The following is a 20,002-nucleotide window of genomic DNA, read 5'->3' on the forward strand; positions in this document are numbered from 1 at the left end:
GCCGCACAATGAGCGCAGCTCTGCGGCTCTGTTCGCTCTGACGCCCGCGCTGGTTTCCAACATGTGACGATTGAAGCTCAGAGATGAACCGCGCAGGTGTGTCGCTGGAGGTGTTACCTGTGCCGGTCGCTACTCCAAACAGCGCCCTGAAGAGCGGGCGAGCCACCGGAAACTCCTCTGATTGGCTGAAGAGGAACCGATGGACAACTGGAGGCAGGACGGTCTGAACGCACCTGTGCGCCGCTGTAAGGAAGCACAAACACCCGGAAATAGGTTTGGACCGTCGGCTGGCAGCCTCAGGCTGAGCAGCTGAGTTTCGAGTTGTTGTGGGTGAACTCACAGCTGTGACGTGTCCCGCTGTCAGCCATCATTCCCCACAGATCACTCCTCTAACCTGCATTCAAGCACACACCGCTCACAAACGTGTCGTCGTTTGACTGTTGGCGCTTCCGTTAGCTTCGGCCTGTCACGTGACGCGTCTCTGGTTTCCAGGCGACGCAGAAACGTTTCCCCTGGAGTAAAAGATGAAGATGAGGAGTGAAGAAAGGAAACAGCTGCTGATGAAAAGTGACATCTCAGTCCAGGTGAAGAGGGGCGGAGTCACAGAGACTATCCGAGGAGCTCTGAGCAGGTAGAGGAACCAGATTCACCCGAGTGCTAACTGTTAGCTTTCGAGCTAACACATTCTCATCTAGAGTGACCTGGATGTTAACCTTTCACCTTTTTAAAAAATGATTTGTGTTCACATTTATTTCCACAGCCTCATCACAGAACATTTTAACTTCCCTCCTTTTCACTTCCTGCAAATTATTTTACTGTATATAAAGGATGGAAGCATCTGAAAGTGAACCCAACGTTCATCCGTGGGGGGCGGGGCTTGAGTTTACACAGCTGACACTGAAACTCATCGTTTCTATTCCATGAATCCAATATTAAAACGGTGTAACAGACATGTAGCTGTTTATTCTCACTCAGAACTCACAGATAGTTTGATAGTTTTAAAGTCTGTAACTCCGTTATAGTCGTCTCTGTTTGTCCACCAGCGCGATGCAAACAGGAACAACAATCAGCCGTTTGTGTTTGAAATGACGAGTCTCGGGGAAAAGGCAGGTAGAAGGTGAGGTGGTCCCGAGACATGTTTGTTAAATACAATAAGACAGGGCTGATGTTTTATTTAATTTGTCCTACAAAGACGGATCTTTGATAAATATCCCAGCTACTGTGAACACGCGTGCACGTCACGGCCTGCAGGTGGCAGCACTGTAGCTTCATGTCTATGTGGTGCTGCAGGTTAGTGAACATGTCGTTCACTGTTTCTGCTTCTGCAGACCGGCGGGACGCTCTCGACTCAGCGGCAGGAGGAAGCTCAGAGCTCACCTGGTGGAGGTGGGGCAGAGGATGGTGGCGTTTGTATCCGGGCTGCTGATCGCGTCTCTGTACGGACTCATGACTCTCCTCCTGCAGAAACAGCCGCTGTGGTTCTGCGCCCACACCACGCTGGGCTTGGCCGGTCTGGCGGCGTTCGGTATGGGGCTGTCGGTCAGCGTCAGGGCCAGCGTCATGGTGATGCTGCCCTCCATGTGCTCAGGTTTGTCAGCGAATCCTCTCTTTGTTCATCGATATAAATCTGACATGCTGTAGAAGAGAAAACATCCCAAAAATGACAATATTGTGTGTTGTAATAAGTCCTCATCATTAGTGCTACTGCTACTAAAGAAACTTATAAACTCTGTAAATTAAGGATAAAAATAATTTAAAAACAGAGACATTTCTTGGACGACATGAGGATGGTAGTGATCCCGTCAGCGCAACTTTTAGTCTCCAAACAGAGGACGAGCTTCCGATAACAGCCAGAGCTCTGAAACAGACAGAAGAGCTTCTAACTGAAGTCAGAGCTCTCAGAGACCGCGCGCCAACATTTAGATGGTGGTCCCAAACAGAGATGGGCAGTAACGCGTTATTTGTAACACGTTACTGTAATCTGATTGCTTTTTTCAAGTAACGAGTAAAGTAAGGGATTACTATTGCAAAAACGGTAATTAGATTACTGTTACTTTCCCGTAGGAACGCTGCGTTACTGCGTTACTAAAACCGTGATTTTTTGCGAGAATGTCTCATGACAGTGACGTAAGCGAGTGCGACGTTCGTGACAACAGCTGTGTGCAGATCAACAATGGATCATATATCGAGTGCAGAGAGAGTATGAGCGTGCAGCGTTTAAAGCGTGGAAGTACTGACCTTACTTTGAGTTTGATTCCATAAAAAGTGACAAAAACATTAGTGTCCGTTGTGCGTGGGAAGAAAACTTCTTTTTACAGCGAAAAAAACCCCTAAACTTCCAAACAAGCACCGAGTAGCTACGACGTAATGGGAAACTCACAGAGAAACTCGCGGATTCTTCCACTGACCGCTGCACACCTGCACCAGGGTAACCCTCCGCCTACCCCACTCCTGCTTTACAGGTGAAAATAGAGCAACAGGACCGCTAGTCTTTGACTTTATTTATTTTCTGCTGTGTTTTACTTGCATCTATTTGAAAGACTGAGTGTAAACACACAAAATATTTTATTTTATGTGCTGGAATGTGCAGAAAATAGGTTTAAATGTTAAACTAATTTCTTCCAGTCAGAGAATGTTGCAGATAATTAAATGTTTGCTTGATGCATAAAGTTAAAAGATTAAAACTAATAAAACAAGTTTTAAAAAGAGACTTTTCCATTTGATTACATTTTGTATGATGATTATGCAGAAAAAGTAGAATTGGGCTGAAAGATCTATCACTTTATCACCTATTCAGGTTGTAAATCGTGTTTTTAAAAAGTAACTAAGTAACTAATTACTTTTGAAAATAAGTAATCAGTAAAGTAACTGGATTACTTTTTGGGGGAAGTAATCAGTAATTAGTTACTGATTACTTTTTTCAAGTAACTTGACCAACACTGGTCCCAAACTCAGAAAACTCTGAGAGGTCGAGCTGTTATTGTCCTTTAAAGCTCTAAATGAGACACTTCTGAGCTTCTGCACAATTCAGTTTGAAAACTTCTGCTTTGAAATGATCAAAACGACATCGTCACACGCAGCTCTCCATCTTTGTCCACTGCACACGATGTCACTCGCTGTGTTAAAGGAAACAACTTTAAGAAATTCAAATTCATCATGTTGTTCTCGTGCAAAATCTACACATGAAGTCAAGTAAACCATCTTCTGGTGTTGTGGCGCTTACGCTACCAGTCGAGTAAGATGAGCTTCCAAAACTGAGAAGCTTTTCTAAACGACGTCATAGCTCAAAGGGACGAGTTAGGACTCATAAATCAAGTTAGAGCCTCCATGTTGATTCAGAAAAAACGCGACTCTCCAGCTTCCAGGTATGAAATCTCTCAGCAGACTTCTAAAATGGCACAAATAGAGTCTCAGATAGATTTGAAGCAGCACGCACTCCCTAACCTTCAGAGTTGGACCTCCTCCCAAACACAGATGGACCTGATACAGTACGAGCTCTGAAGTGGAGGTTGAATCCCGAGTTCCCAGCAGAGTCAGTGTTCCCGATTAGCGGTGGACAATCAGAGCTTCTGAATCAGACACAGGTCCACGCTGTCACGGCGCGTCTCTGTGTTTCAGGTCACGGCAGGAACTTCCTCCTCCTCATGTTCGTGTCGCTGCTCGTGTCCGGTCCGCTCAGCAACACGTTGGAGAACACCGAGCGAGCCGCCTCCAGCCTGCTGTGTGGAGCTGAGCTGGCAGCCAATCAAACGCAGGAACTCATGCAGAAAGCAGCCACGCCCCTCTTCTGTAAGCCCCGCCCCCACACCCACTGCAGTTACAGCCGCCAGTGCTCCTAAAAATATACCACTCGTGTTTTATATTGAAATTTAATAGAATTTTAAACAAAATATGAATTTTCTATCAGCGAGCTGCGAGCATCAGTGTTTTTCTTGGTTTGCAGCCGTGTTGGACCACATCAGGGAGATCAGCAGAAACGCGTACGCCGTCGCAGGAAGAGTCCAGAGCTTCATCGACGCTATGACAGACAGCATCCGCCATGTTGGTAAGGCTTTAACCAGCTGATATCAGACAGCAGTTCCTGCAGATGCAGCCACCAGATCCAGTGCACGGCGCGACAGTGGTCAGCACTGTATCCTCACAGACAGAAGGTTCCTGGTTCAAATCCCAGCCGGGGCATGTCTGTGTGCAGTTTGTACGTTTCTTTCTGTCCCAAAGACAAGTAAGTAGGGATGGGTACCGGTATCCGGTGCCATCATGGCACCGGTTCTGACATAAACAGTAGTAACTAGACTGAAAAGCAGCGCACATTTCGGTGCTTTTTTCCCCCTGAGCTGTGACACACTTTAGATTCTAGCCAATCATTTTACGTTTCCGAGGATAGTAGGCGGGTCCAGGTACGTACGTTCTTTTAGAGCAGAGCTACAGATTTAAAACGCCCAAGGTGAAGCGGTCAAAGTCTGGCTGTACTTCACAGCAAAAGATGCAAACTCAGCAGCTGCAACAAGTGCTTTAAGCTGATACTGTGATGCTGTCAAAGGAGGTAACACCTCGAATCTGATGAAACACCTGGCGACGCATAGCGTTTTTTTAAAAGCCGAGAAATGCGCCGTATTTGATAGCTTGCTGCGAGACCTCACACCGAGCACATCTACTGCGGGTGTGGTGCCTGTTATCGACCCGGAGTTAGCAACATCCCCCAAAAACCCGAAGAGGAGAGTCCTGGCCCCTAGCCCTGCCAGTGTAGCAGAAATGATGAGGATGATGATGCAGCAGCAGCCGTTCTTCTCTGCGTGAGTAGCTTAATGTTGTTCGTGTGTAATTTACGTTGAGTAGGCTAACCACGTTATTACATTAATGCATGTAAGGTGAACTAGCAAACACCATCATAGCTACATGCAGCTGTCTTCTTGTTTGATGGCAGATACTCCCTTCACCCTGGCTAAAAAGGCTAAAATGACCAAAGAAAAAGTGGAAAACAGTTAAACATGAGAGGTTTTTGGACAAAGTTTGTGTTTTTTCCATTGTTTAAGCTGCTTCCAGCCAAGAGTGATACCATATATGCCCCATAGCTGCAGAAAAGGCTAACATTGTTATCTTTTTACAAAAAAACAGCTGAACATGAGAGGTTTTTGGACCAGTTTGTGTTCTCCATTCTTTAAGCACCGTTTCAAAAGTACCGGTTTGGCACCGGTATCGGATAAAACCTAAACGATACCCATCCCTACAAGTTAGTCATTCTGGCCGTGAAACAGATGAAGTGTGCAAAGTCAAGTGGATGCAATATAAATGCAAGCTTTGCACCTGTGACATAACAAAATGAACCAATTAGAAAACACTTTCACAAACATCAAAGACGCCTCAGAGGGTCATAAGGCTGTAAAAGCGTGTATTTATCTCTAATAGGCTCCTCAGACTTTCTCATTTGGTGTAGATGAAGGAAAACTGACCCTTTGTTAAAGAGAACCGATGGTTTCACCCACAGTAACTTACAGTTGGCTGCTCGGCTGCAGTTTCACATCTTCTATGTGCATACCTGGGGATCCACACTCTCAGAGAGCTGCAGGCCCCGCCCAGAACAGAACAGGTGTTCTGGGGGGGGCCTGTCTGTCGCTGACATCAGATCTTAAGTTGAGTTTCTGTGTTTGGTAAAGGAAGGCTGGGCCTGAGGTGTGTAGCACTGTGGGCGGGCTGAGGCCTTATAGGAGACAGTATGTGTCTGACCATGTTTGCCATACGCCTGCAGATACTCACCTCTGACCTCTGACCCCGCAGCTCGCGCGCTGAGGAATGTCCTACGCTTCCTGGCCGATATCGGGGACATCTGTAACGAAAAGATGGGAACTCCGTACAGGAAGTGCCGATCACTGTTTCAGGAAGCTCGAAGCGACTGCTCTGAGCTGCTGGGCGACTTTAACTTCCTGTGCGACATCGTGGACGGCTTCCTGCCGCTCTGCAACCTGGCCCGCGGTGCGTCCATGCGTCCCGGTCCTCGTGTGGACGTTAACCCTCAGAGGCACAAATATCAAAATATTTTATTCTAATGTCAGCCTTAAAAACCAAAGAGTCCAAACTCTGTATTTGCTCTCACGTTCATCTTTACGTCTCTGTAATCGTCTCGCTGTTGGTCTTTCAGCTGGCGAGTTCTTCTGCGTCGTCCCTTCCTACATCGCCGACCACCTGAGGAAACGTCTCGCGGCTCGTGAGTCCATTTCCTCTTCATCGTTTAGCCTTTACTGTCGGGCGCGGAGGCTGACTCCTGCCTCTTCCAGCTGTCGTTGCAGTGTTTCAGAAGATGAAGCGTGAGTTTGAGTTCAACATCTCCGCCTCGCTGGACTTTGACCTGGATGCCAACAGCAGCCAGTCTCTGCACCAGACGTCTCAGAGCATCATGTCGGAGATTTCATCAGAACTTCAAGTGTTTCAGAAGCTGAGTGGACCGCTGGCGTACATCGGCCTCGTCCTGCTCGCCTGCTCCTTCCTCAGGTCGGGCCTCTTCTCACATCTACACACTTGGTTCACTGAATCTATCTGATGTACAACAGCTGCACACTTCAGTTGCTCCACACGGTGCACATGCTTCAGTTCATCTAATAGATGCAACACTTTAAAATCCTTCAGTCACACCACAAGTATTCAGCTTAACTTAGTCCAAGTACAAAACAGGAAACTGATGTAACGCACATAAGTTTATAGCTATTGCTCATTTTGTTGGGCTTACAATCAAAATAGATACATTTTACAATAAAACAACAAAACTTAACTCATGAATGAACAGTTTTTGGAAAGCACGAGTTCAGTTTCACGGCCACGCCGGGGCCGATCACTTAAACCAGCGGTGTCCTTCAGAGCTACTGTCCTGCAGCTTTTAGATGCATCCTTGTTTCGACACACCTGAATCAAATGAACGGCTTGTTCAGTTCAATTCAATTTAATTTTATTTATATAGCACCAAATCACAACAAATGTCGCCTCAAGGCGCTTCATAGATACAGAGAAAAACCCAACAATCATATGACCCCCTATGAGCAGCACTTTGGCGACAGTGGGAAGGAAAAACTCCCTTTTAACAGGAAGAAACCTCCAGCAGAACCAGGCTCAGGGAGGGGCGGGGCCATCTGCTGTGATTGGTTGGGGTGAGAGAAGGAAGACAGGATAAAGACATGCTGTGGAAGAGAGACAGAGATTAATAACAGATATGATTCAATGCAGAGAGGTCTGTTAACACATAGTGAGTGAAGAAGAAACACCCAATGCATCATGGGAATCCCCCGGCAGCCTACGTCTATTGCAGCATAACTAAGGGAGGATTCAGGGTCACTTGTTATCAGGCCTTTGCCGAACGTGATGGCGTGCTGAAGAGATGATCCAAGCATCTGATTCAGCTGTGTTGGAGCAGGGATCTAAAAGCTGCAGGACAGCAGGCTGGAGTTGGACACCCCTGACTTAGACAAAGCTCGTCTGACAGAGCGAAGCACGCCAAAAGATCCCAAACGGCAGCACATCGTTCCTCGATCGAAAAAAAGAGCTGACACAAAGTCGCTGACGTCCATCAGTCTGGAGAGGGTTGCAGATCCGTTTCTAAGTCTGTGAAACTTTGGTCGACCAAAATTACTTTGGGAACGCATCAGTGGCTCATCTGGGAGGTCACAGAAGAACCCAGAACAACATCTAAAGAACCGCAGGCCTCACTCGCATCAGGTGAGGTCAGAGTCGCTGTAACTGGTAGAACCATGGGCCCTTTCTCAATTCTCAAGTACGCGAGCACGTACTCGCGATTTGTACAATTGGAACACCAGCGTACTTGATGATGTCACAGGTCCGGAGGTTTTACTGCCGTCCCCTCTTAATTTAACTGTGAGTAATATGTTATGAAGCTTAACTTTAATCACAGCCAAACCGGTTTACTCAGGAACAAATAAAACACTGAAATAAACCAAACATTAACATTTAGAAGTGATCTAAGTGACTTATATATCATGTTTAACCTCAGTAGTGAAATCTCTATTAATAAAAATAGTGTACATGTACATACGTGTACATACCTTAATAAAAACAAGCAGGTGAGATGTTAGAACGCTTTTAATTTTATTTTAGTGGACACTCAATACAATAGACAGCTACTGGGGTTTGTTTAACCTGAGTAGCGAAAAGACCGCGGGGGGGTTGAAAACGATCTGCCGGGAGTCTGCTGTTCTCGTCGGCTGTAATAATCCTCGACCTCGCTGTCTGCTATGGAGCTGGCGGGTCACAGACGCCTCCGAAAACGTCGGAGCTCATTTGGAAATATATGATATCTTGATAAACTGAGCAGATATTTGAAGTTTACACAACTACATTCTCGCTTGAAAAGAACTTAAAAGTTTATTTTGTGACCCAGAAAGAGTAATATTTAAAAGTTTTTAGCCCCGCTCGTCCGCCATTGCCGCGTTTGAGTTTTGGACGAAATGCATTCTGGGATATTTAGCTGTACCAAGTCCACACAAGTCACCACCGATGCATGCTCGATAAAACGGGCGGAGCGAGAACACATCCGGGACTTTTTCGCGTTCTCGGCTTGATGCGTACTTCGAATTGGAACAGTACTTGGTCTCTGACTGATGACGTATCACGAGTACACGAGAACGCAAGTACGCACAAGTACGCATATTGAGAAAGGCCCCATGGATTCTGCTCTCGACCAGGATGAAGGAGAACCTTCCACCATCAGGACGGTGATCAGGAACACGGCGTCGAGGCTGTTCCTGCTGGAAAACCCTCGAATGTGACTGAATTCAAATCATTCTGCAAAGAAGAGCGGGGCACGTTTCCTGCACAGCGATGCCAAGCACTCGTTGCTCAGCTTCAGTTATGGTCGCACAACCAGGTGTTCGGTTTAGGGTGGAGTTACTTCTTCACACAGGTGGGTTTGGAGAGCTTCCTCCCTGTAAACCAAATCATTATTGATCATGTTAACATCTGTTTGATGATCTGTAAGTGTGAAAATAAGCAGGAAAATGTTTTATTATTTCTCTGTTTTTGATCCACAGGCGTCAGTTTACTTGAGCTGCCTGATTCAGTTTGGTGCATTTGTGCTTTTTAGTTCATGACATCTGCACATACTCTGCATGCTTTAGGTCACTTTAGCCAAATGCAAACCACATGCTTCAGTTTACTTCAGCTACACAAGGACGATTCAGGAAGTCTTTCATAGCTGACGCAGCAACATCTGTGCAGCAGAGACTCATCTGTAATCTCAGCTCACGTCGCTCTGCTCCTTTCCTTTTTTATTCAGCTTCGCTTTTGAGGTATTTTTACTCCTCGAGCTTCCTTGTTTGACTTTTCTCCTCGTCTCACACTTTACACTTCACTCGATGCTGATTGTTGCTGATGGGTGTCGATGTTGTGTGTCTGCAGGGCAGTGCAGTACAGACGCAGGTACCTCCACAATATTAAATTTGATAACATCTACATCACTGCTCAGTTTAAAGACCTTGACCAAAGGGTGACCTCAGTAGGCGGAGCCTCTGTGCTTCCAATCACGCGCAGAGAGGCCAAGACCTACATCACACCACGTGAGTACATCCGTGTGTGTGTTTGTTTGTCAGCTTGTGTGACAGGTACACAGCAGGTGCTGGACGATGTCATCGTCTGTCCTGCAGTGTCGTTTCAGCTGACGTTCAGAGAGCGGCGGGCGGTGATGGCGGGCTTGGTTTCGGTCTTCAGGCACCTGATCGTAGGCGGCCTGCTGGTGGCGCTGGACTTCCTGGTGTTCTGGATTCTGGATCAGGTGCACCACCAGGTGACGGAGGACATCGTGGCCAGAGGTGAGCCGGCGCACCTGCCAAAAACAGCCGTGCGTTTTCACTGCGAGCGGTGACCGGCGTGACGCTCTGTCCCGACAGTTCCGGTCACGGTGGCGGTGCGGGTGAACGGGTCGGGTTACGCCTCAGACATCTACAGAGACGTGGTGGCCTCGTTCAACATCCTGCAGCGGGGAAACATCACCGTGATCAGCAGGAAGTGCCTGCTGGAGCCGTCAGAACCGAACCGCAACACGTGTTTCATCCTCGGTATGACATCACACAGGAAGTGAATCACAGTTGGCCTCGTTGAACTTTAAAGGAGGACAAACCACGTAAAGCTTGAATAAATCAGTGCGTGGCTGCAGTGACACTGGCGGCTGTAGCTGTAGCGTCTGTGCTGTGGACGCAGTTTTAATGCAGTCGTCTAATGAATAACATGATCTTTACTAACAGATCGATGAGTCTGATTACAACATCATTCATGCATCTGCAGCTTTTTGAATAATCGTCCGAGTTTTAGCTGTTAACGGATCCACAATCGACCCAAATGACCCCTGAACAAAAGAGCACGCTGCCATGAAAGATGAATGTGGTCTCAATCTAAGGACCTATGCTTTCCCCACACACACACGCACGCACACACGCACGCACGCACGCACGCACACACGCACACACGCACGCACGCACACACACACACACACACACACACACACACACACACACACACACACACACACACACACACACACACACACACACACTTCTTCCTGTAGCACATCCTGCTTCCATCTCCTCTCCAGGTAAACAATGGAAAAGGAAAAGTTGGACCTTGGACCACTGTGTGCAACGTGACCCCCGCCCAAATCACTCGCTGGCCTTTCACCTGCCTCCAGGGCATCATCACCTCGAACAGCTGACTCCTTCACCAGGAGGCTGATTGTAACGAGATCATCTGTGTTATTCACCTCGGGCATCAGTGGTTTCATTTTGTTGCTGGAAGCAAAGTCGTAATAAAATAAAAGCCAGATTCCTGAGTTCATAGAAGCTTCCTGTTCTGGAAACGGGCCAGCAGCAGCAGAGGAAGAGGATTTAAGAAAAAACTACCCAGGAATGTGGAATCCGAGCGTTAGAGCGACGGCGTTGTTTTGTCTGAACACGCAGATGACTGGAAGCAGCGTTTGGAGCGACTGTTGAGAGACGCTGTGATGACAGAGCGTCTGACACAAACACGTCCTGAGCTCAGGAGCTTTAATCCAGCGTTGACCTGCAAACATCACGACAAAGACGAGCAGAGGACGAGTTGTTGTTTCGAGCTGAGCGACGACTCATCGGTCACTGATCCGTCCAGAGCTTTGGGAATATTTGAGTTTCATTGATTGATTGAATCTTTATTTTGAACATGTTGAAAAAGTACAACAACGTAGAATTAAAAGAGACAAATAAACAAAGCAAAACAAAAAGAAAATGAGCAAAAACAACTACAAATAACTTTCATGTTCAGAAAGGAGCATAAGCTTATTTAATCCCACCTCTTTCCACTATCTAGTAATCAATAGACTACAGAAATACCTCCTTGCAATTACATATATGTTTCTATCTATCCATACATACGTATATACACATACGCACATATACACATTTTCAATAACCCCAGTAACACCTCAAAGGATAAACAACCTACAGATATATATATATATATATATACTAGGGATGCAACGATACCAATTTTTTCAAACTGATACGATACCGATACTTGGATCTGAGTACTTGCCGATACAGAGTACAAAAAACGATACTTCTACACACACACACACACACACAGACACAATGATTTGGAAGACAGGTTTTATTTTATTCTCTGCCGATAAAAAATAAAATCTTAATAAAAATAACCACAAAAAAATTTCAAGTGAAAAATAAGCACTTCTGTTAAATTATTGCAGAGTCTCCACATTGTAATTTTACAAAATATCACTGAACTATTGGCACTGTCTCGAGCTTTCAGAATAATAAATAAACACTTCTGTTTGGAATAAAATAAATACAAATTAGGTTTGAGAATAAAATAAACTTTGAAATTGTTGCAGAGTGTCCATATTGTAAACAAACAAAATAATTATTATTATATAAATAATAAAATATAAAAAATTATAAAATAAATAATAAATAAAATAATAATTGCGGGGCCGATACTGTAAAACGTGTGTGTACTCGAACTCGTAAAAGTTAACCGATACCAACTTATTTCATTAATCAGAGGGTGGCTTGTCATTTCCGTTGTAGTTTTTAAGATTGGCCACTAGGGGGACAATTATTATTTTATTTATTATTTATTTAATAATTTTTAATATTTTATTATTTATTTAATAATAATAATTTTGTTTGTTTGTTTACAATATGGACACTCTGCAATAATTTAAAAGTTTATTTTATTCTCAAACCTAATTTGTATTTATTTTATTCCAAACAGAAGTGTTTATTTATTATTCTGAAAGCTCGAGACAGTGCCAATAGTTCAGTGATATTTTGTAAAATTACAATGTGGAGACTCTGCAATAATTTAACAGAAGTGCTTATTTTTCACTTGAAATTTTTTTGTGGTCATTTTTATTAAGATTTTATTTTTTATCGGCAGAGAATAAAATAAAACCTGTCTTCCAATTCATTGCATTTGTGTGTGTCTGTGTGTGTGTGTGTGTGGTAGAAGTATCGGTTTTTGTACTCTGTATCGGCAAGTACTCAGATCCAAGTATCGGTATCGTATCAGTTTGAAAAAATTGGTATCGTTGCATCCCCAATTTTCACCTTTCTTTTTTAACCACATTGAGACATAATGGGACTTGACTGGTTTTACTGGTTCTGTGTTGCAGGCTTCCTGTTGGGTTTGGCTCTGCTCGTGTCTCTGACCAGCGGATTCACGCAGCGCTGCAGACGCCTCATCTGTGCTTCATATCATCCTGAGAGAGAGCAGGTACACACTTACAGTCACATGATTGGACGACGCCTCTCGCGGGCTGCAGCTGTCACAGGGCGAGAGGCGTCGTCCCCGAAATGGAGAAATGGGAGAAAATTTGTGGGTGGGCGGAAACCTCGTTGCAGGTTTTTTGCGTTTTTGTTTAAACCAGTTAAACTGAAGCTGGAAGTCTGCAGCTGAGTCGTGCCTCCTGCCCGTCGTCACTGTGTGAGTTTTAAATCCACTGCAGTGGATTTCCAAGAACTCCGGTTTAAACCAGCTCTGAACCCTCGAACAAAGCTGTCTGGCGGCGCACGCAGCCGCTCCTGGGCGGCTCGCAGCTTTTCAAACCTCGGCTCATATTTTCTTCGAGGATTTTGGACGCCGGCCAGCCTCGCAGAGATGATGTAAACCGATCCTCTGACAACACGAGGAGCAGGAGCGCTGAGCCCCAGGGCAGCTTTTTTTATTTCACCTGCATGCCCCGCCCACTCCTCCTCTCTGAGCGAAGGTGTGCCGTTTCGCTGAGACGAGCGAAGAGGAAGAACAACCGCCGCTGTGGGTGAAAGGTCACGGAGCAGAGAGGCATCTGAAGAATCTGCAGAATGAAAGAATGAGAGGAGGAAGGAGGAGGCAGGTCCGGACTCCTCGCAGAGACCCGAACCCGGGCGAGGCCGAAAGTCAGGAAAACACGCCGCTGCCACAAAGCAGCCCGGCAACTCCGTCACATCCACTCGGCTTCATTTCATCGAACCGATCTCCAAAAGGCCAAAAGCTTCCCCGTCTTAGACTGTTCCCCACAAAAGGAAATCAATAAATCAATAAACAATCACCAAATAACACCAACGTTTGACTTTTGCCAAAACACTTTCACAGTGAAGGTTAGAAGCATTTCCCAGCATGCCGCTGGGGACGAGAGCTAGCGGCTGACTTGATGGTGGCGGTGCCATCTTTTGCGGTTTAGGAAAGGATTCAAATAGATCCACGTTCACCGGGTGACGACCCAGCTGCAGCCTGCACTCACGCTGAGGTCGCGCCCGCTGCTCGTGACTGTGAAGCATTCACGCTGAAAAGGTTAGAGGGCGTGCTGCTCGACAGCTGACGCAGGTTTAACGGTGTGGAGGTGCTCGCCGCTTCACCCTGATGTATTTTGCGGGCGTTTCTGCGCGACCCTGATTGTTTGGGTCACAGGAACCAGAGCGGAGAAGCGTCGTCCTGAACCGAATCCTGTGCTGCCCGGCTGGTCGACGGCTCTGAGGCGGGGACTGTGTTTCTGATGTTGATCACAAACAAAGTGTGTCTGTTGACACATCTGTTTTCTTCGCTTTGGTCGTGGTGGTTTTCTGGGAAATGACCCACTGCCGTCGACCGCTTTCAACTCTGATTTCACAAAGAGTTCAGTTTGCTGTTTGGTTTTTCTCCGTCTGCACGTCGGCGTGTTTGCTGTCTGCTGCATGTGTCGTTCGCTCTGCAGGCTGGACGCAACTTTCACAATAAATCACACCAATGTTGCTTTCTGGATTCCTCCTCTTCTTCTGTTTGTAGTGAAATATAATCAGCCGCATGTTCTGGGCGTGGTTGCTTTTCTGACTGCCAGGAGCGCGGGCTCAAGATGCGATTGGCTGGCCCGGCGTCCTCCTGCGCGACGCCACATAGTGTCACGCCAAATCTGAGCCCAGCGCAGCCTCATGGGCTCCGTTTAGATGACTGGGAGATGCTGCTGGGCTGAGTTTGGCCTCATGTGTTGTTGATTCTTCTGTTAGTTCGGAGTCGGAGCCTCGACAGATCAGATGAATCCTCTGACCCCTCACCACCAGTGACATGACAGCGTGGGTTCATTTATGACCCCGTGATGTTTTATATCAGGATGGTTAGTCGGTTACTCCGTGTTCGTCTCACTGATGCTGTTTCCTTCAACGACATTCCAAACATTTCGTTAATGTCGTCTTCAGTCATTTATAGGAAACTGTCGGTTTGGGCTTCGAGGCTTCTGCAGCTGTCGGCGTGTAGCCGTGGTTCACTGCAAACAAGCCCACGACGAGGAGAAGCAAACGGACTCAGTGGGACTCTGAGCGGGACACCAGCAGGTCAACGATGTGAAACTGCTTAATTTCTTTAACGTGGAATTTTTTGATGATTCCAGTTTCGCTGTGCTGCTCGTGTTGAAACGTTCCCTCACAAAGCAGCAGCGCGTTCATCTGTCGGCCGTCAGTGTGCCGTCGCAACACGTCCGTTTATCTCTGCATCGCCTAACAGAGCGAACCTGCCCTCGCCCTCCCGCTGAGCGCCACGTTTTAACTCTCTGTGACAAACGCTGAAACTCTGCCAACGTTTTTGATTCTTCACAGAGCGAGAGGTCGTGTCGCTGCTGCGGTGGATGTTAATCGCAGAGCGTGACATTCTGGATGTGTGAGGGACATGATTGTGATGAGCTGGGCTGTTCTTGTTGCGCTCGACAGGAGAGGATCCGGTTCCTCCGCCAGCAGATCCTGGATCAGAGGAGGGGGGTGCGCAGAGCCCTGAGGAGGTCTGCGGGGAGGAGCACAACCGACCCGGGAGGAGGAGGAGGAGGAGGAAGAGGAGGAGGACGTCTCCATGCTCTGCTGATACGGTACAAAGACCTGAAGGCGTCTCCCACAAACACGTGCACGCTTCAGGTGCTGTAGGAGTGAAAGACGCACACACACAAAACTATTGAACACAAATTCAGTCTGATTCAGTTTTTATCAAACGCTGATTTCATTGGTTGAGGGAAAGACGCTCGCTGCTCGTGTCCTGATGGGCCGACATCCTCGCTCAGGGTCGAGAGCCGAACTCGTGGTTCCCTCAGAGCGGCCTGGACCATCACGCCACCGAGTCCGACTGTCGTGGTGGTAGGTTGATGTTCTGCGTGCAGGTCGACGCAGACGTAACGGGACTCAAACCTTCCAGAAAGTTCAGCGTCTGCCTCGTCAGTCCACAGAATATTTCCCAGACGTTTCTGGGATCTTCCAGATGTTTGTTGGCAGATGTGAGACGATCTTTTCGGTCCGCAGTGGTTTTCGTCGGACTCTCCCACGGAGGCCATTTTCGCTCACTCTCATTGTGTTGAATCGTGACCTCTGACCTTAACTGAGGCCTGCAGGTCCTCCTGGATGAATTGTGGTCAGCCGGTCGCTCCTGGGAAGGTTCCAGGACTGTTCCAGGCTTTCTCCAGGTGTGGATAACGGCTCCCGCCGTGGTCGCTGGAGTCCCTGATGTCACGACTTTGTGTCTTTAGATCGTGGCGTGATGGTTAACGGGTTTCTTGATGCAGCAGGTGTGACAGGGATGAGCAGAGCAGACCGACTTCAGCCTGTTTAATGTTAAAACATTGTGTGTGGGTACATTAATAACAGGGTTATTCATTGAAACTAAGGGACAGGACCTGTTGTCATCATCTGTCAGGTTACCTGGAGGAGGTCGCCTGTCTCACCTGCTGGGCTTGTCGACACCTGCCTGCTGTCTGGTCTGTGGAGAGGTGCTGAGCCTGGCTGACCTGAGCGCAGTCGTCTGTGACGCCCCGCACTGTGCAGGTAAACCCACGAGGGCGCTCGCCGGTAATCGTGGCGGGCTTCACTGTCCGTCTCTCTCAGTGCGTTACTGAGACCGACTGCACTGAATAAAACTGTCCTGAGGTTTTTAGTTTTTATTGGGTGGATTGACCTTTGACCTCTCCACGTGGCACCTCTTCCTGTCCAGGTTCTTTGCAGATTTTCTGCACATTTGCAACAGAAAGTAAGCACAGGGAGCCACGTGCCGAATATCTGCATCAACCCTGAAAAGTCTGTTTGCTGGACATCAGTGTTCAGCCCTGATGATGATGTGATTTAGTCTCTGAGGTTTAAACAGGGAGGCAACGCTTTGCATCAAAACAGCGAAAAACTGAATCATTTCTCACACCAGGACAAATTCCTGCAGTGTGACGTTGTGTGTGTGTGTGTGTGTGTGTGTGTGTGTGTGTGTGCTGAGGGAGTGTCCTGCAGCACTCACTGTTGTTGACTCAGCTGAGTGAGAGATAACTGTAACTGTAGCAGATTTAACTCTTTAGCTTCTGTTGAGGTTTTACAGCCAGGAGATGCTTTTAAAAGAGGATCACATTGACCTGGTTAATAAAAACACACCTGTTATCTGCAGAGATGGGCAGGAACGCGTTACTTGTACTCCAATTACTTTTTTAAAGTAACGAGTAAAGTAAGGGATTACTATTGCAAAAACGGTAATTAGATTACAGTTACTTTCCCGTAGGAACGCTGCGTTACTGCGTTACTAAAACCGTGATTTTTTTGCGAGAATGTCTCATGACAGTGACGTAAGCGAGTGCGACGTTCGTGACAACAGCTGTGTGCAGATCAACAATGGATCATATATCGAGTGCAGAGAGAGTATGAGCGTGCAGCGTTTAAAGCGTGGAAGTACTGACCTTACTTTGAGTTTGATTCCATAAAAAGTGACAAAAACATTAGTGTCCGTTGTGCGTGGGAAGAAAACTTCTTTTTACAGCGAAAAAAACCCTAAACTTCCAAACAAGCACCGAGTAGCTACGACGTAATGGGAAACTCACAGAGAAACTCGCGGATTCTTCCACTGACCGCTGCACACCTGCACCAGGGTAACCCTCCGCCTACCCCACTCCTGCTTTACAGGTGAAAATAGAGCAACAGGACCGCTAGTCTTTGACTTTATTTATTTTCTGCTGTGTTTTACTTGCATCTATTTGAAAGACTGAGTGTAAACACACAAAATATTTTATTTTATGTGCTGGAATGTGCAGAAAATAGGTTTAAATGTTAAACTAATTTCTTCCAGTCAGAGAATGTTGCAGATAATTAAATGTTTGCTTGATGCATAAAGTTAAAAGATTAAAACTAATAAAACAAGTTTTAAAAAGAGACTTTTCCATTTGATTACATTTTGTATGATGATTATGCAGAAAAAGTAGAATTGGGCTGAAAGATCTATCACTTTATCACCTATTCAGGTTGTAAATCGTGTTTTTAAAAAGTAACTAATTAATTACTTTTGAAAATAAGTAATCAGTAAAGTAACTGGATTACTTTTTGGGGGAAGTAATCAGTAATTAGTTACTGATTACTTTTTTCAAGTAACTTGACCAACACTGGTTATCTGTGACATTGAATCCGTCCACCCAGCAGAACATCATATCAGACTGGCTCTGTTTCACTGGTCCTTTCATTTCCTCATAAGTTCGTAGTGAGCGATTTAAAATGAATGAGAACGAACGCTCTTTTTACAAGCTGCCGTCTTTTTGCAGGCGTGTACTGTCGGCCGTGCTTCCAGAGTTTGGGGAGCACGTGTGTCATCTGCGTACAACCTCTGACCTTCCAGGAAGACAGCGAGGAGGAGCTGTGAGTGAACGCCATTGACTCTGTTTTAAGTGATTTATAAAGCAGAGAAGCGGAAACTCGGAGGTTCGTGTAGCCACGTGGATTTGAGTTCTGACGTTATCCAGTGACAGGACGTCACAGACGCAGGGTTCAAACAACTGTAACGAGGCAGAATTACAACGGTTTCCATGGAGATGCCTGCTGTCACTGTTTAAAAACAAACAGCTGAGGCCACGCCCCCACACAGGCTGACTTACCGCTGCAGCCTGCCTCAAGTGGCCATCAGAGGAACTGCGGTTCTTGATTAGCTACATTTGTCAGTCTGCTGCACACGCCTCCCCGTAGGCTGATCGCTGTTAAGCGAAACCTGGCGTGCAGCTATGATCTGTTACTCTTCAGCGTTTCTGAATTTCTTTCAGTGTAAATGTTTCCAAAAGCTGTTGGAGCAGCTGAGGACGGCACCGGTTCTCCTTACTTACTTTGTCAAGAGTCACGTTAAAGATTTAAATTCTGTGCACTTGTGCTCGGGGCCCATCTACAAATATTTGATTCTTAACATTATTTTCCAAATTAAATGTAGTGAAGGAGCAGATGAGCGATCCAGATGTTTCAGCACAGAAGTGCTTCCTCTAAATCAGTCAAACGTGTTCTTCCCTGCCCTGGATTCACAATCTGGGGAAAAGTTCCCCTCCATCTAGCAGCTCTGTGTCCTCCAGGAGGGGCTTGGCCCACAGTTTGAGGGTCACACTGGTCGATGCTCTCTGTCTGGTTCTCTCAGAGACTCCACCGATGATGAGCGGCCCATAAAGAGGAGGATCCCCACGGCGAGGCCGAGCGGCCGCTCAGGAAGGGAAGCAGAACGAGGAGAGCGCCCCAGCAGCGATGACAGTGCTTACCTGGACTCTGAACTCAGGTAGGACACATCTGAGGGGGGCATTGATAGAAGCTGATGGTAAACGATCGCATGTATGCATGTAGATATTTTTAAATGTGACCTGCTCGAAGTTTAAAAGTCTTGAACATCTGTTTTCTCCTCTGGCCAGTGAAGCAGACCTGATGTACCAGGACAAACCCGGGTCAGGCGAGTCCGACAGCGACCACTCCTTTAACTCGGCTCTCTCAGAGCACGAGTCCCTCGCCTCAGTCGTCATTCACCGACCCGACCGTGCTCACAACCTCCAGGACCCTCCACAACCATCGGCTTCTCTCTGGGCTCCCGGACCATGAAGCTCAGCCAGATGTTATAATAAAGCAAATTTACACATGAAATACCCGATAACAAAACTTTAGCTCCACTTATCGACTTTTTCCACAGAGGGACAAAAACAGGCTAAATTCTGAAGTCCGAGTCTCGTCTCACTGAGGCGGAGAATCCAGATGTGCTCCAGATAAACTGATCATAGAGAAAACAGACGGTTCGTGGACCCACATCCTGAGACCGCCACAAAAAGGCGGGACACAGGAGAACGTCCGAGATCTAAAGGGCTCATCCCAGTAGGGCAGGTGTGTCAAACATAAGGCCCGAGGGCCAGAATGGGCCGGGCAAAGACTCCTGTTGGGTTTGGAAAATGTGGAGCAGGCGATAAATTTTGGATTTTTTAAAAGTTTTACAACTTTCTTGTGTTTTTGTTTTTACTGTAAAGCCACATTTTAAAATTCTGTGAATTAGAAAAACTTTTTTCTTATAATTTTATATATTTATCTATTTTGTTTATTATTACAAGACAGTCTGAGCAAAGATTTACCTGAGCTTGTTCTGTAATTTCACACGTTTATTTCTTACAGTTTAAGTTGAAACAGTCGTGCTGACAGATTTCTTTATCATGCAAACTGAACTGTTGGACTATATTTATTTTTCTTATAATGAGAAATCTGAGGGTTTAGTTTAATTTCCTCAA

At 46.4% G+C, this 20,002-nt stretch overlaps 2 protein-coding genes across 2 annotated transcripts in view; one reads left to right on the forward strand and one right to left on the reverse strand.

The window, feature by feature from the left end:
* dcst1 (DC-STAMP domain containing 1) overlaps positions 1-633 on the reverse strand; it is a 17,382-nt gene extending 16,749 nt beyond the window's left edge. The window contains exons 1-2 of the mRNA XM_087848575.1: positions 341-633; positions 118-243 (exon numbers count right to left, since the gene is read on the reverse strand). Of these exons, the coding sequence (XP_087704701.1) occupies positions 118-243; positions 341-371 (157 nt within the window). The 5' untranslated portion in view covers positions 372-633. The remainder of the gene's footprint in view (positions 1-117; positions 244-340) is intronic.
* dcst2 (DC-STAMP domain containing 2) lies at positions 13-19,843 on the forward strand. Its single transcript, XM_087848574.1, has 16 exons — positions 13-631; positions 1,329-1,588; positions 3,619-3,789; positions 3,944-4,045; positions 5,776-5,970; positions 6,137-6,202; positions 6,273-6,486; positions 9,397-9,554; positions 9,642-9,806; positions 9,885-10,052; positions 12,656-12,756; positions 15,198-15,349; positions 16,165-16,292; positions 18,032-18,125; positions 18,883-19,017; positions 19,148-19,843. Exons 1-16 carry the CDS (start codon positions 525-527, stop codon positions 19,329-19,331), a joined length of 2,400 nt encoding a protein of 799 aa, XP_087704700.1. The 5' UTR covers positions 13-524; the 3' UTR covers positions 19,332-19,843.
* Positions 19,844-20,002: the final 159 nt, after the last annotated feature.

Source organism: Neolamprologus brichardi, chromosome 11, assembly GCF_056152115.1.
Source record: "Neolamprologus brichardi isolate AB-2024 chromosome 11, ASM5615211v1, whole genome shotgun sequence".
Taxonomy (NCBI): Eukaryota; Metazoa; Chordata; class Actinopteri; order Cichliformes; family Cichlidae; genus Neolamprologus; species Neolamprologus brichardi.

What these genes read in the sequence shown, in the direction of transcription:
- dcst2 (XM_087848574.1), top strand. Translation starts at nt 525, where the DNA reads ATGAAGATGAGGAGTGAAGAAAGGAAACAGCTGCTGATGAAAAGTGAC. An exon ending in CTCGCCTGCTCCTTCCTCAG is followed by an intron (nt 6,487 to 9,396) that starts GTCGGGCCTCTT and finishes GTGTGTCTGCAG; the next exon opens with GGCAGTGCAGTACAGACGCA. An exon ending in GAAGACAGCGAGGAGGAGCT is followed by an intron (nt 18,126 to 18,882) that starts GTGAGTGAACGC and finishes TGGTTCTCTCAG; the next exon opens with AGACTCCACCGATGATGAGC.